At 41.9% G+C, this 15,871-nt stretch overlaps 1 protein-coding gene across 4 annotated transcripts in view; it reads left to right on the top strand.

Moving 5' to 3' along the window:
- PPARGC1A (PPARG coactivator 1 alpha) overlaps nt 1-15,871 on the top strand; it is a 372,908-nt gene that overhangs the window by 301,545 nt on the left and 55,492 nt on the right. For 2 of the 4 annotated variants that reach the window (XM_056356905.1, XM_056356922.1), the window contains exon 2: nt 9,318-9,497. In XM_056356905.1, coding sequence (XP_056212880.1) covers nt 9,318-9,497 — 180 coding nt within the window. Of the gene's footprint in view, nt 1-3,990; nt 4,256-5,146; nt 5,241-7,722; nt 7,758-9,317; nt 9,498-15,871 lie in introns of those variants that run through there. The other 2 variants (XM_056356931.1, XM_056356914.1) reach the window with 2 other exon arrangements.

The following is a 15,871-nucleotide window of genomic DNA, read 5'->3' as shown; positions in this document are numbered from 1 at the left end:
GAATTCAGCCTGGTGTCAGTAATGTCAGTAATGCGTCACTGTTCGGAGAAAGTTATTTTGGACTCTAATATACAGCTCCTCAGACAGCAGCCTGCGGCCCAGAGCTGGGCCAGGAATTAATTTGGCCCAGATCTCTTGAGTTTTTTCGAGAGCTAGTACAGAGCACCATTGTGGTTTTTCTCTGTTAAAAACCCCAAAATCTTAGTTCATAACTGCCCTGGCAAAATTGAAGAGGGCACACTGCTTTATTCCATTGTAGAATTGCTGCACCAATGAACCCAGAAGTTCAAGGAGTTTGACTCACTGGCTTATGCTATTGAGGGTGTATTCTGGGTAGGATGAACTGGATAAATAAGGAAAAGAAGCTGAGAAGGAAAAACAAAATCAGCAAACAAATAGGATATACACGGAACAGAGAGAATGGACTGGAAAACAAATACAGGGCTGTGCAAAAAATAAGAGTAAAGATGCAGAGAAAGAAGATTTCTAATAAAAAATTAATAGGGTACATATACTTTATATAGAACACCATTCACGCTAACACACCTTTGGAGTGCAGCTTGCTCTTCCATATACAGCAGTCGGCTGATCTGCTGCTGTAAGGCTGTTCAGTCTTGGAGGGCTGAGCAGAAGGGGTTGAACTGGTATAAGAACTGGTTTGCAAACCTCAGCTTGCTGAAACTCCAGCACTATTTTTTATATATGAGTTTGGTTGTCTTTACTTCATGGGAAAAGTAGCAAGCTTTGCTGAAAATCAGCACATACCATACACAGTCTTGGGGGCAAGGAAAAAAATTCCTTCCTCTGTGCCGTGGTGAAGGGACTAGGTTTTGGATTTCAAAATCATGGGGGCTCCAAAATCAGTAGCTTCTTTGAGAAATTGAAATCACAGGGGAAAAAACCATGACCCCAGTTAGAAAATGTGGGTGAAAAAAGAGGAGGAAGAGATAAAATGAACGTTGAATCCAGGAAAAAGTCAAGAACGGAGGACTTGAAGGCTTCAGTCTTTGAATTCTATTCCCTGTTGTTGCAGGCAGCCATACCTTCCAGCCCTGTTAAAAGATGTGTTCGGATTTGGGAATTTGTGCCCAAATGGTGTTGGAAGGCTTGCTGGAACTTTCTTGAATTATGGCCCTTGAGGAAGAAAAGGCAAAATTTGGGAATCGCTGAGACTAGGTACAAAGTACCCTGAAAACAGAGGAAGTGCAGTGATGGAGGAAGTGGTCTGATGGCGGACATTTCAGCGGGGCAGATTGGGTCAAACGGACCCACAGACTTTACCGGCTGAAAGAGGGTTTTCTTTGTGTGTGTTTGTTGTGGAACCAAATAACGTGTGTGCGCGCTCAGATACTGCCCCACAAAAGATGTTTGTGCAATTCTTTTGTGTTGTCAAAACACGAGGGGAGATCATTGCTAAAGCTACTAGGGAATGTTCAGAAGACAAGGTTTCCTTTGAGAAGAGCAGCCTAGGTGCTGGCTGGGTTTCACAGGCTTCATTTACATATGCTGAGGCTGCACCATTTCCAAACTACACCACCGCTGCAACTGCCTGCCTTCCTCACTTTCCTCCTCTTACAGGCACTGCGCTCAAAAAAACACATTAAAACATGTGAAAGAAAGATCCTAGTGAGTAAATTTATACAATGTCTGGGGTTAGGCACTTTGATTTAAAAAAAAGAAAAAAAGAAATACTTGCCAAGCAATGGGGAACCCTTGTTGAAACCTTGCAGTCTTTTGTAGTTGAAATCGTGCTTGGCATCCCTTCCAGGTCACGCTGGAACTGCCAGCAAAGTTCAAGCCATAATGTGGACAGGGCCATAGAAAAGCTCTGGGGGACTTAGTTATTATTACCTATTGCTTGCACTGTCTGTAGCGCACTAAGACAGTTCTCCAATCTCTAGAGCTTGTATGGTGAGAGCACCACTAAGGTCACAGTTTATATTTATCAGTTAACTTGCTAATTTGAAGGGAAAGCAGTGAAGTGGAAATGTAGAAAATAGAAACAACATGAGCAGGTCAAAATACCCAAAACAGCAATATGAAATGTTCCAGTGTAAATACATTTCTATAAAAGGTGTGAATGAAACTTCAAAAAAAAAGAGATGATGGATTCGGCACAGTCAATGAACACAATTATAAGTAGGTATTGAAGGAGAATATTCCACCAACCATGGATCCACAGATAATAATTAATAAGAACCGACACTACTCCAGGCAGGCAGGTGCCCAGCATTATTTCACAGTTGACTGTTCGGGGGGCAGAGGTACTCATCTTTGCCCCAGATCTTAATAATTTGCTGAAGTTTTATCATTAAATCAGCATATAATTGGGAAGGAAATGAGTTTTTTTTCGTCATGAGAGCGAAGCAATACCGTTAATTTAATCATTTGTAGGAAAGGCTTTCTGTAGTCATTTGGTTTTTTGCTGTGGGTTTTTTTTTTAATTAAGTAAAGTAAAAACAATGCCATTTTTGTCATCTATGCTTGCTGAAAATATGACAGTGCGATGTGATTTGCAACTTAAGCACAAGCTGGGAAAACTACATTTTATCAGAACTTGAAATAATGAATTACAAGGGAACGCAAATAAGCTAAGGATGTATCTGAGACCTCCTACCATTTCTGAAGATTCCAATGTCTGCAGGAAAAAGGCTATTTCAAGAATTGTACTTCTTTTTATTTATCTTTTCTCTCACCAAATCACCATAGCCTTGTATAGTAATTGAATTCATTTAGCCTTTAGAATACTCAAGTTTGCAAATAACAATGAGAATGAATATTTCATGACAAGAAGGATGATCAATTATAGTTTTGTGACTTTGACTGGTAGCCCAGTGCAGTGGAGCCAGCGCTTACATTTCACTAGACTTTTTTGCACCCAGTTAATTAAAAAACCCTGCAACTTAAGACAATAAGCAGGCAGGTGGGGACAGTTAAACAAGACCTTTATTTGTGGGGCTTTTGCCTGTTGTGGGCAATGTTCTGCAGCTCAGTTTGGTACCTGGAGTTTGTTGTGTATGCAGTGCAAAGGGGCATCATAAACTGGTTGCACCTGCAGTAGCCCCAGTTGCCTGGGAAGAGCTTCAGCAAGGAGACACGTCTGTTAAGAGTCTGGCCGGTTTTCACACGACAAGAGTTTTTTTCTTACGTTCAACGAGAATATGCAGGGTCCAGGTCAGGGGGGTTGGTCCATGGTGTTTATACACAAGGCACCCCGAGGCAATGGTGCCGGCAGGAAAAGGCGGTGGGGGTCTGAGCACTTGTGGGCAGGACTGTGGCAGTTGCTTGTAACAACCCTTGTTTCTAGGGGGAATACACAGAGTCAGAGAAGTGGTTAAAGAGCAGCTGAGAAATACTGTAATCTAGCTCGGAAGGGGATCAGGCTCCCTCCTTGTCGCAGGTGAGATAACTGTATGAATGTTTTTTTATAGTTGTTTACTCCATTCCAGAGAAATGCCTGGGGGGTGTTTTGCTGCTGCTTTTGGGGTGGAAAAACTAACCTGAGTTACAATTATCCATGAGAAACCTTTAACCTAACCAAAATACTTGGCGAGGTACAAAATCTCAGAGTGGGGAAAGAAAAAAAAAAAAAAAATAATGTTGGAAGGTGGTATAACTTTTGCCAAACTCTGGGATAGCCTCTCCAAAGGAAGGAGTGCTGGGGAGCCGGTGAGGGCGCTGCAAAGGTTAGGCTGGGGCTCCTCGGAGCACGCAGGCTGTAGCTCGGCTTGGAGTTACTTCACGTTTTCTTTATAATAAGCACAGCTCTGCCTGTTGTTTGCTGGGGGGGTGGGGGTTGGGGGGGGTATAAAAAGAAAACAAGCCAAGAAATTAAAAAGGATGGGGAGGTATAGGAGCTACGCTACGGCAGGAGCAGAGTTTCGGGGGTGTGGCGTGGAAATCTGCTTTGAATCGCAGCGTGGTGCCGCGGCCGCCGAGGTCTGAGCGGGTTTTGCAAAGATTTACTTCACTTCAGGCTGGGTCTGCCCCTGGGTGACGTCACGGGCTGGAGCAGCGGCACTAGAAGGCTGGATGAGTGACAGCCCAGCCTACTTTTTAATAGCTTTGTCATGTGACGGGGAACAGTAGTAAGACAGGTGCCTTCGGTTCACTCTCAGAGAGGGTCTCGTTGCCTGCATGAGTGTCTGCTGCCTGCCTGCCTCTGGACTGTAGTTTGCCAGCTTTCCTGCCGTCGCTCCGCAGCTGGATGGCGTGGGACATGTGCAACCAGGACTCTGTATGGAGTGATCTCGAGGTGAGGGGTGGGCGGCGCATGGGGTGCAGGCGGCCGGCGGGGACGGTGGGCTTGTCAGGGGACCGGCAGGACGGCCGAGGCGGCATACTTTGCAAACAAGTCCGAATCTTATCTTAACTCCAGTAAGTTTGCTATTTTAAGGTTACTCTGCGATGCCTTGAGCAAATCAAAGCTGAGCTGCTGTCATCAGTATCTCCTGCAGTTGGAAACTATTTTCATGTGCCTCTGGCTCGCTTTCCCGTCATATGCAATATTTATGCTTAAGGTATTGATATGAATCGGTGTCTGAAGTCTTTCCAGTGGTGTTTAGTGGCCTGGTTGGAAAAATGCCATGTTTATTTAGAATAAGATTAGCATTAGAGATATATATATATATAAAAAAGAAGTTTAAATTAACCAGTGGCTTCGTCTTTTAATTGCTTGTTTCACTGTACTCTGTCAAAAGGTTTATCAGCTGCAGAATTCAAACACGCACACAAGAACGAATACCCTGTTGTTTGGCTTTAGATGCTTTTAAAAGAGATTTCTGGAAGGAGACGTTTCCCTGCTGCTTGTGGTATTGGAATAATGACGTTGTAGCTAATGTCCCATAGAGCAGGGTTCGCAGTCAATCCGAGTAGTCCAACAAATGGTTAAATCCCACTGTACAGCAGAGACAACAGGATGAACCATGAGAATAGAGTTTATGCAGGACTCTGTGAACTGCTGCTGCTGCTGCCGCTGCTGCTGCTGCTTGTGTAAAAATAGACGGCAATACATCAAATCCACAGCTTCTGCTGGCTACGATTCATAAAGGGAAAAAAAAAAAAAAATAAAAGGCAAGCAGCTCCCTGGTAATCTCTGGAGTATAAAGTGAGGTTTGAGGATTTCTGCATGTTTGCATTCAGCAAAATGGAGCGTTACCTGAAAGTTCGGGCAACTTGTGAAGCGAGGCAAACTTTCTTTGGACCCCATGGAGAGGAATCCCAAATACAGACCTGCTCAAAGGAACTAATCCTCTGGCTGCGAGCTTGGAATAAGTGCTTAAAACGCTCCCCTCGGGCAATGGGGGAGGGAAAAACAGGTTACAGGCGATGCTTTTTAAATAAGATGTTCGTGCAGTAGAGAGCTACCCATCTAAAGCAAAAACGTTACTGTGTTCTCCAGTATATTTTTCCTGTCTGGTGGAGCATGAGTTGGGATTCTCAAGTCTTTTTGTTGTGTTTTAAATATTTGCAGCTTACCATTGTATCCACTGATTTCTGTTTGCATATTGTAATTGCTCTTATCTTGTTTTGATTTCTTGGTAAAGTGAAATAGATATGGATAATTCATATGTCCTGTAGCTATTATGAGTCAAGGCTGTAAGTGGATGACTTTCTGGCTCCAAAGTCCTAATTGTTTCTGAGTAGCTGGAGTATCCTGTGGGTTGTTGTCTGGCTTGTAGCATGGGTCTCAGCTGCCGTCGCTTCATTTTTCCATCATGTATTATTCCTAATGCTGCTAGGAGCTGATTGAGGAACCAGCTTATATGGAAATACTGAAGATTTATTTTAATCACTAGAGTTCCTGCAGTAATTTCAAGCTAGTAACAGAATAGATAATTTATGTCAATGACTTTTTCATAGTGCAGAGGAAAAAAAAAAGGTTTGATCTTAATATTAATTGTGTGGTGGATGGATTAACTGTGGGTAGGATTTTACCAGTGTGCTCCGGCATTGCACTTCCTGTAGCAATACTAGCATCTGCGTGCTGCTTTGGCTCAGGGGATCACCTTTACCGATCTAAAATACCGCAGGCGGCAGGTACTGGAGGCAGCTTTCATTTTTTGAATCATTAATGTTTTCTGTCAACGTAAAAGGTATTATATTCATGCTCACATAATGACAGAATGGCATGTTGCTTAATAAAGGCCTGTATCACTGTAGCTGATCAGCGTCCCCAGTGCTTCACAGCTTAATGAAGGTGATGTACAGTAAGGTTGCAAAGACTGATAGAGAGAATCCACATGACACACGTTCTGTCAAGTCTCTCTTTCTTTCCTGAGTTCACCCCCTTGGCTGTTCGAAAAACTTGTTAAAAATAAAACACAGATTATATTTTCATTAATATAATTAATATGGCACAAGTCCAGTCATCTTTTTTTTTTTGTTGTTTATTTTGTTTTAATTTACCTTCAAAGGCACTAAAACATCCGAAAGGTTAATGGAGAATTATACTTAATTATAATGATTCATTATCATCGGTGCAGTTAAGCTAATTTATTGTTTGTGCCTGAACTAAGAGAAAAAAACTCTGTTGGAGTGAAATAACGCACAGTAATTAGCCTTTTGTGTTTAGTGACTGCTTTATCCTCCTAAATGTTACTGTAAAATTAAGGCTATACTTATGGAATAACTATCATATCAAATAACAGTGGGAAGACAGTAAAATGTGTGCTAGCAATGCAGGTGCACCTGTTACAGATGTATAGGCAAACAGTAAATATCAGCATGTCAGATGAGGACAGTTTTAGGACGTGGAGTGTTAAATCTGGCATCATCCAAAGGCCAAATATAAATTAATAACAGGAACACTTGCTACTAATGTGTCTCAGATTAGAAGCATAATGTCATATTCAGAAACATTGATTTTATTATCATGTCAACATTGGCAAGAGCATATATACTTCATTTCAGCAATTACATTTTTTTTAGGTGACATTGCAGTCGCTATAGGCAAATGAAAACTGCAATGAGCAGGATATTTTTTTTTTAGTACCATTGTTTATGTTGTTTCAAAAGCCCACTGTAGGAACTTAAAAATGCAGATTACCAAAAGTAAACATGTTTAAGTAGGTGGTTCACAGAGTGAAGCTATTTTTACAAACGAAAGCAGTAACAGATCAGCAGGATACTTCAGAAGTCTATGGCATCAGTTATAAGCTACTGACCTCCACAACACAAACTGAGAGTGATGCTGAGAATCTACCTTTTCAGTCAAAAACTAGATTATCCTTTAATAAGATCAGAGATTTCGGCCAAGCATCAAAAAAGGTCATCTCTGCATTATAAGATTGCTGCCGGAACGTTGTCTCTCGCACTAAAAAAGAGGGAACTCTCTAATTTTTTTCCTGTTTGGTTTTTCTTTTTTTTTTTTTTTTTTTGTCCCCTGTGCCCAAAATAATGGTAAAAAATTGTGCGCAGTGAAAATTACTTAAGTGGGGTTTTGACTTCTTAAAGTTCTGCAGCCCCTTAAATAATAGGAAGAAAAGCAACTGCTATTTCAGAGCCTCATTTTGCAGCCTCTCAGCTCCCTTGCCCCTTGGCCTATTCCGTGATTATCTCTTGGTGTCCTGGTAGATGTAGAAGTTGCCTGGTAAATTATAGCTCACACCAGCTGCACCGAGTCTTTGTGCCAACAGACAAAATCTTTGCTCATGGCTGTGCTGCTGCATCCAGCCTGCACACTGCAGACGCGCCGAGATTCCCAGGGACAAAAACCTCAATGAAATGCACCTTCAGCAGCCCTCGCTTGCATTATTGTGAAAGGCGGTCCTTGGGAGAGTGACATAGCCGGTACTGAGCAATTCACATCTGTGGGCACTGTGTTAGCGCACTACAGACACCTGTCTTCAGAAAGTGGCATTTTCTGGGTTGACTTCAGTCCAAACAGAAGTTGGGAAATCTTTCAGGCCACCCAGTCAACTGACAGGAGTTGAGGAGGACCTGCTGTTGGCCATCCTTAACACAGTGTTAGATAGGGTGGCAGCCCTTAGACTCAGTTGATTTTAAGTGGCTTTTAACCATTCACGGCCTGGTGCCTTTGCAGCTTTGTGTGCGTTTTGCAATGTACCCGTATCAACGTAGATGTATGAAGACGAGTTACAAAGGTACGTGGTACAGAGCAGGAGGAATTGCTTGATCGAGCAGCATTGACGTACGGGACTCTGGTATTTGCCAAGCTGTTACTACGTGTTTTCCATAATTAGGAAATGGTTTTGGTGGATACTCTAACATTTCAATTGCTGCGCTAAAGTGGATGTGTGCTATTAATTTTTTCTTGATTAGTAGGTCAGTCAATATCCTATCTAGCTTCATACTAGCATATAAAAGGACACTTACTCCAGGTTTATTGGTATTTATCACTACTCTTCTCGTAAGTCGTGGAGACAAAAACATTTTGCGCTGCTGCAGAGGATCCATGCAGACTAGACTTTGTTTACTGCCTCAGCCAAAATGTTTCACAGACACTCTACATTAGGATTACTGAATCAGAGGCTGCCAGAAGAGGAAAACCCATTTGGGTCACTCACCGCAGCCGCTGTCTGGGGACATTTAGGAAACTGGCTGGTACAATACATGCGCTTTACACCAAGAGGGTCAAAGGCTGTGTGAACTAACTATGCTTGTCATGCAAATGGTGAATATAGGGATATTTCAGAATGCACTTCTGTTGCCAGGACCCTAACGTGTAACTGGGTGGCTGTGGTCTGTGCATCAGGTGCATCGGGGAAGAGCACAGCAGCAGCACTGACCCGTACTTTTTTAGGCCCATATGGTAGCCACCATCATGACTGACCTCAAGGATTACAGTGAGGATCTGTAGAAGTGAAAGTGTGACTATCTCCAGCTTGAGCTAGCCTCCAGGGCTGAAGGCTGTAACAGGCTGTGCCTCTGTAACCTGAATGCATCAGGAAATGCGTGACAGACCTTGCCCAGAGGTATTCATCTGTAACTTCTACCTGCACTGGTTCTCTCTGAAACAGGAGAATAAGGGCATGCTTTGGCCTCTGCTATTGGATGTAATAAAGCTTTGAACATGATCTTTATCAAAGAGTATACGGAGAGCGAAACTTGTTGCCCCTGGACAGGGATGTGATAGAGAAGGCAGCTTATGCCCTCCTGTTTCCTCCTCCCCTTTGCATACCTGTATAGAGCTAACAATGTTCTAATACTTAGTGGGGTTTTCTTCCAGAAAACAAAGTCAATTCTAGTGACCCTGTGCTATAGCTTAATAGAGGCTTAATTCTTATCACATGATATTAAAGTTAATAGATTCCTTGTAATTAATGGAACTATTTCTGTGTTGCTGTTTCCTGCAGTGTGCTGCTTTGGTTGGCGAAGACCAGCCGCTTTGCCCAGATCTCCCAGAACTTGACCTCTCTGAACTAGATGTGAACGACCTGGACGCAGACAGCTTTCTGGGGGGACTGAAGTGGTACAGCGACCAGTCAGAGATCATCTCTAATCAGTACAGCAACGAACCCGCCAATATATTCGAGGTAAGGCAAGGAGATGCAAGTGCACATTGCAAAGCCCTTGCTTGCTTTTTTTCCAATTTTTTGTAGCCGGGTGGACAACAGTTTTACTATTTTTCCCCTGTTCAGAGACAACAAATGTGGTGATGTGTGTTACAGGTTCAGACTGGCGCCCTTCATCCTCATGATCAAAACCAGGCCTGCGATCTGGAGAGAGCAGGGGGGAAAAGCTTTGAAAGGAATTAAACGGACCTTTTGATTTTTGAAAGGAAACAGCTAAAGAGTGCCTAGAGCACACTGCCCTGTGGCGTCACAGCAAGGAGTTGCACAGTTGTCAGCTACAAAGACAAACAAAAGTTGAAACGTGTTTGTTGTCTTCTGCTTGCATTCCCCGGCAAGAAGTGGAGTGCAGCACAGCAGCAAGCTGATGAGTAGCTGTAGCATTTCTAGTAAAGCTTTTTACCACTCAGAGCCTTACAAGGCACTTGCACACAAATTGAGAGGTCCTTGTAGTTGATGTATAGGGGAGAAGAAGGGTTGATGTGGCAGAGAAGGCAGCAAAGGCTGTCAGTAGCTCAGGAACCAGCACATCATTTGGGATGTTTCATCGATCTCCTGGTGGAGAGCAGTCTTAAAGTAAAAGTTGAAGGGTGGTAGGAGAGATTTAAATGTTTTCTTTACAATTCTGCCGTGAGGATCAGGGTGTACGAGAGGAGGGTTACTGTCGCTTTATCTCCAGTCTCATTTTTTGTGTAAAGCTTCACGATTCTCTGCCTTGTGGTTACTGGACAGCCATGCTCCTCCTGAACCCTAACCTCCTTCCCTCCTTGATGATTGGAGATGCTATAGATCATCCGCTGACTGGGAAGTTGGACAGTTAGCTGGCAGGAAGACCTTGTGCAACAGCAAGCTATGGGTACTACCTCTCACAGGGCAGGTACTGCAGGTCCAGGAAGTACAGCTGCCCGCTGGCTTGGGGAAGCCCCGAATTATCACGGTGGAGTTTAAAAGCTGGAAAAGATTAACTGAATCAGTATAGTAAAACTGGTTGCCTAAGATGTCCTGAACAAAAATAAACGTTTTTATATACAGGTCTAAACCCACAGTGATCTCCCTGATGCAGATTAAGTTATTCTGGATTTATACTGGTGTAACTGATAGCAGAAACCAGTCCTCTCTATTCAGTTTCTATAATTTACACCCAAGTAACTTGGAATTAATTTTATTCAAATCAAAATGAAATTAGCCTTGCAAAGCTATGTACTTAGACCCTCTATTTTCACAAGTTGTGTAATGTTCTGTGCCTTGTTTTACAAAGTTTCCAAACTCCATCTTGTTCTTGAATTGCAGTTGTACTGCCTCGGGCAGAGTAGGACGTGTTGGTGTGTAGGTTTGGATGGTAAGTAGCAGGGAGGCAGGGGGGCAGGGGACACATTTGCAGCTAGTGTGGTAGAGAGTGGCTTTACCTTTTTTATAACTGAGGAGATTTCTTTTTCCCGGCTCATCAAAAGCCAAATGCAAAGGCATTTTCCTTTTGGAAAAAAATTTTGAAGATGCAGACTTTCAAAGTGTAAGTTCCAGATAAGTAGTATAATTAAGCATCTACTGACTCTAAGCACATAGGTCATTCCAGTAAAACCAGTGGAACTTGATCACAGGCTCATTGCTTGCCCTGCGCATAACTGCCTGGCTGCACTGGTGGCCACAGCTGCCGAGTACCAAATTGTCTTGGATAGGTAGTGACAATTCGCCTACACACCTTGTATAGGAATTGTCACTTCCTATATGAGACAATTCCCATTCTGAAAATCAAAGCATGTGGCAAACAGCAAGACAACCAGATAGTCTTGTATTTAACCTTACTGGGAGATGGTGACATGGTCATTATGTGACCTCTCAGAGGCATATCTGGGTGCATCTGAGGATGAGCAGCCCCAGTGTGAAGAAATAGGTGGTATGCAGCTTGGAGAATGCATCTAGGCAGCAACTAATAGGTCAGAAATAATAACTGGGAATTGAAATATGCTGCTGCTTTCCTAACAGACAGATTCTCTTGTCCTCTTTGCAAATGCTTGGATTTCCTCGCGCTCATCAGCTTCAGTTGCAGGGTGCATCACTGTCTCTGACAGCACAGCTTGGCCCACACTTACCTGTAGGGACAAATTGTGCTCTAATAGCACTTTGCAATACTGCAGTACAAAATTAGACTATTTTCAGCTTCATAGTTTGTTATATTTACATTTCTTGGTTGCTTGGCTTAGGAACATGGGAATGAAACAGTTATTCTCTCCTCCCATACATTAACCCTGTCCCCATTCTCCATTGTGCAGCTGGATACCTTGCACGGTTTTTCGCCTCTGCTGCTCTGTAATGTGACGACTGGGGGTGCTCAAGAACAGAAGAAGTTGTCTTCTTCCTCCAGAGACTGTCTTACATACTCTGTGAGGAACTATTTGTTTTAGCTGAGAGAATGGAAGTTTTGTGTAGTTTCCTATTTGGTAATCTCTAGATTTTTCCATATTGATCTGCATTGGCTTTTCTTTTTAAAGAAAGTAACTTTTTTCCCCTCCCCCCCCTCCCATTTTGTCATCGTAGGAGTCATATGTTTTATCTTTCATCTAACTTAAGCTTCCAGATGAGGCCTTGTCATACAGAAATAGAAATACGGTCTGTTTTGGGGTGGAAGGGAAAGAACCAGAATGGCAAGCAAATGCCGAGATGTACCAGAGCAGCATTAATTGCACAAGCTGTATGATGTTAATTGACGGACCTAACCTTGAATGAAGCACACTCACTCCCCTTTGAGGTAGTGGCATTGTCTAGGTGGGGGCCAGTGTTCAAAAGCCCTTTACAAAGTTCCTGGGTGTCTCTGGTGCATTTTTGTAAAGAAGAGCTTGTGTTTGAGAGAGTGAATTTTCAACCTTTCTGCAAATCACATTCCTGGAAGCTCATTTGAGCTGAGTACCCACAAGCTTAGACACTTCCAGTGGCACTGGGAGTCTCACGGACTAGAAATTATTAATAGCGATGGTAGCAACAGGAGCCAAGTGAGATAAAGGTCCAATTAGTCTAGATAGTATGTAACTGTTGAGTATAAATCCCTGCTTTCATCCGCTTAGGTGTGATGAGATACTGGCTTTCACCCTAGTATTAAAACACACCAGTATTTTGTAGATGCACCTAATTCATCACTGTGTTAGTTTACTCCCATGCCAATGTTACCGATACTAGTCCTGAATCAAGCAGGTGCTGTCTGCCCCATCGCGGATGCTCTTCTTACCAATGTGTGTATGTGCGCATATTATGAATTAGTTGATTTCTTTCTATTCACAGCTTGGTCACTTCTGTTTTTCACCTAGTTTTCTTTGCCTGTTGTTCTGAGTACTGGAAAGATAAAACGAAGGAGTTCTTGCCCCTCAGGGCACTGTCTTGACAGAAGTTCATGCAAGTAAATAGTTAACAAGTCACCCAAGACCAGTTATTTAGATGGCTCACTACATCATTCACTTTCATGATTTGCATTTGTGAAGAACTAGACTTTAAAAAATTGTATATCTAAAAAATCGATTTGGCTGCTTTTCGAAAATCAGAATTACTTGTTTTTCATTCTCAAAGCCAACGCTACATGAAAACATGAACAACCATACAGCTTAACGTGGCACAAGTGAAAAGACTTTTTGTGCACGAAAACTGTTGTCCCCTGAGGCTTCTTCAAATATACCATACCTTATCATGTAAGGTTAGTAATTTTTAAAATTATTTATGACCCGTGCCTAGCATTATGAAGAAAGAAGATGCCTATGGTGGATAGAGCTCTTTGTTGGCGCTGCTTACAAATAGCTCAACTGATGCTAAGAGAAAATGTAGCCCACAGGTAGGCAATAACCTGTTAAAGTATAATGAATGTTTGTAAAATCATAAAGATTCATCTGGTATTCTCATACTTGACTTTTTTTAACCTTCAAAAACTTTTTTGAACCTAAAAAGGCTTCAGAAACCCCACATTTCTTGCCCTTCTGTGGATGTCATTTATTTTCATAATTCTGTATTGCAGAGAGATGCTCACCATATTTGATGACTTTATTTTTAATTGTTTTGCGTAGGTGTAGCCCAGGTTACTTTTCAAGACTGTGCTATGTGCCACATATTTGGAAAGCCTAAATAGGCTACTATGTTTTATTGTAGGCTGCCAAACCCCGCTGTATTACAAGCAATGAGAATGTGGGAAGAGAAAGAGACGAACAATGAAATGCGTACTGTCTTGCCCCTGGCAGCAGGGAAATTCGTGGAGATAAATGATTTCTTATTTATTTGGAAAGGTTTGCATCAGGAAGATGGTGAGGATAGAGGGGAGCCTTAAACATCACCAGGGTAATTTGTAATGGTTCAGATTATAAAATCCCTCATGTTCTGTGGTGCTGCCAGTCTCTTTCAGCATTTCAGGTTATTCATTCAAGGTTTGCAGCCAGATTGATTAATGAATTACCAGATCTTGCGTAAAATGACTTGGCCTGACTTTTAAACAACCACCAATGTTTTCTTTGCCAGTCTTGTGACTGGTGTTAATGGGTTTCCAGAGAGCTGAGCCTATACAGACTTTCTGTACTGGCTTCCCTAACATTTTTTCCACTTTTTAATTTTCTCCAAAACTAGTAGCCCAGGGCAGGCAGTTCAAGGAGATACAATCTCAGGGAAAAAAAGACATAGTAGTCAAATCCTTGATGGCTGATGCCCTTCAGTGCCAAATCAGCATGATTTATCATAGCCATCTATTCAGCACAACAGAGGCTGGAGGTGAGCTGCATGGTGTACCTCACACAATATGCATAACTAGAGCTCTGAACTTTGAAGGAAAGCCTCAGAGCTATTTGCAAAGTGCTGGTGCTTAGTGAATACTAAATTACATTTAGGAAATAGTCTACTGCTACCAGTTATACTTCATTTTTATTCTTGACACAGACACCTAAATCAGAGAACAGTAACATTTCAGAGATTATGGTAGCAGTTTGGGTATGTTCCAACACTATAATAGGATCAGAATTTTAAGGCCTTTTTTATTATTACCAATAGTCACTTAGTTTCTACTGCAGCGTACTTTGTAGGGAATTACAGCTTTTACTAAAAAGATTAAAATGCTATTATGCAAATGATTGCAGTATGTTATTATGTTTACAAATTAACATCCATGGCTCAACACACAAATTAACTAACTATTCCATCTATATTATTAAGGATTTAATAAAGTAACTGTTGATAAAAATGAGGAGCTTGGAACAGTTAATAGGAACTGATTGTGATTTAACATACAACTTAAACATTGTGTTTAATGTTCTAGATGGTATAATGGCAGAATAAAGCTTATCAAAGTGCTTAAAAGAACTGAGATTGTGTGAATGGCATAGCAGCATGTCTGAGGACTCTGAGAGCACAAGCTAAATAGCTCTGGGCAGTAACGTAGAGCAGGCAGCATATTGGTGAATCCAAAGCTAGCACTGGACCATCTCGTATCAACATGTAGTTTCCAGCTCTAATAAGCAGGTTTTTTGAAATTCAGATTCATAAACATTGAATGTTTTACATGATAAGCACACGTAGGGTACTTGGGAACTTGTCCCTCTAAAATGCATCCTGTAATGAAATGCTTCTATGGCAAATGGGATTTCACTGCAGAGTATCACTGTATGGCAAAAAGGGGGAAGGCTGAGTTCAGGCTGAGATGACTTTACAAACAGCGCTGCAAATTGCTATTCCTAGCAGTTCATAAGAGATCATAAAAGCAAACAGATAAGAGTTACTGAGGTCCTAGAGAAATGAATGTACAGTATGTGGTTACAGGATAGATTTAGTAGGGAAACAGACAACATTGTGCGTTTAATACAACAATAAACATAAAAGGCAAAAGATGCAGATTTGGGATGGGAAACTTTATAAGAACAATAAAAGGTAGTAATGTGTCATAAAAAGCACTTGTGAGAGGGGGAGAAAGACCCTAAGTTTCAGGGGAAGAAAATACCAGAGGATGGGTGAAAGTGGCAGAATTTTTATATTCCTAATGGAGCAATGTCACATTTCTTGTGTGTTTGAATGCATTACCTTTTCCAGTGTCTCTGGCCTGACTCAGGTTTCTGCATCTACTAAATAGGAGACCGGTGCAATAACATCACATCTATGGGTATACGATGTATGTAAACTATCATCTATGACTAGCTATGCTGACATTTAAAAGGGCTCTAGCAGTAAGTGGAATTTATTTTACTCAAAGCGGCTGCTATGTAATTGGTAAGAGTGTATGCAAATGCTCTGTATCTAGTGTTAGCAAGGTGTGCTGCTGCTCCCTTTACTTTCCTGCCTAGGCAAACTACAAACTGTATAAACACGTCTCTGTTTTAATGCGGGAA

Source organism: Falco biarmicus, chromosome 1 (genome assembly GCF_023638135.1).
Source record: "Falco biarmicus isolate bFalBia1 chromosome 1, bFalBia1.pri, whole genome shotgun sequence".
Classification (NCBI taxonomy): Eukaryota; Metazoa; Chordata; class Aves; order Falconiformes; family Falconidae; genus Falco; species Falco biarmicus.
This window is presented reverse-complemented; position numbering and strand designations above follow the sequence as displayed.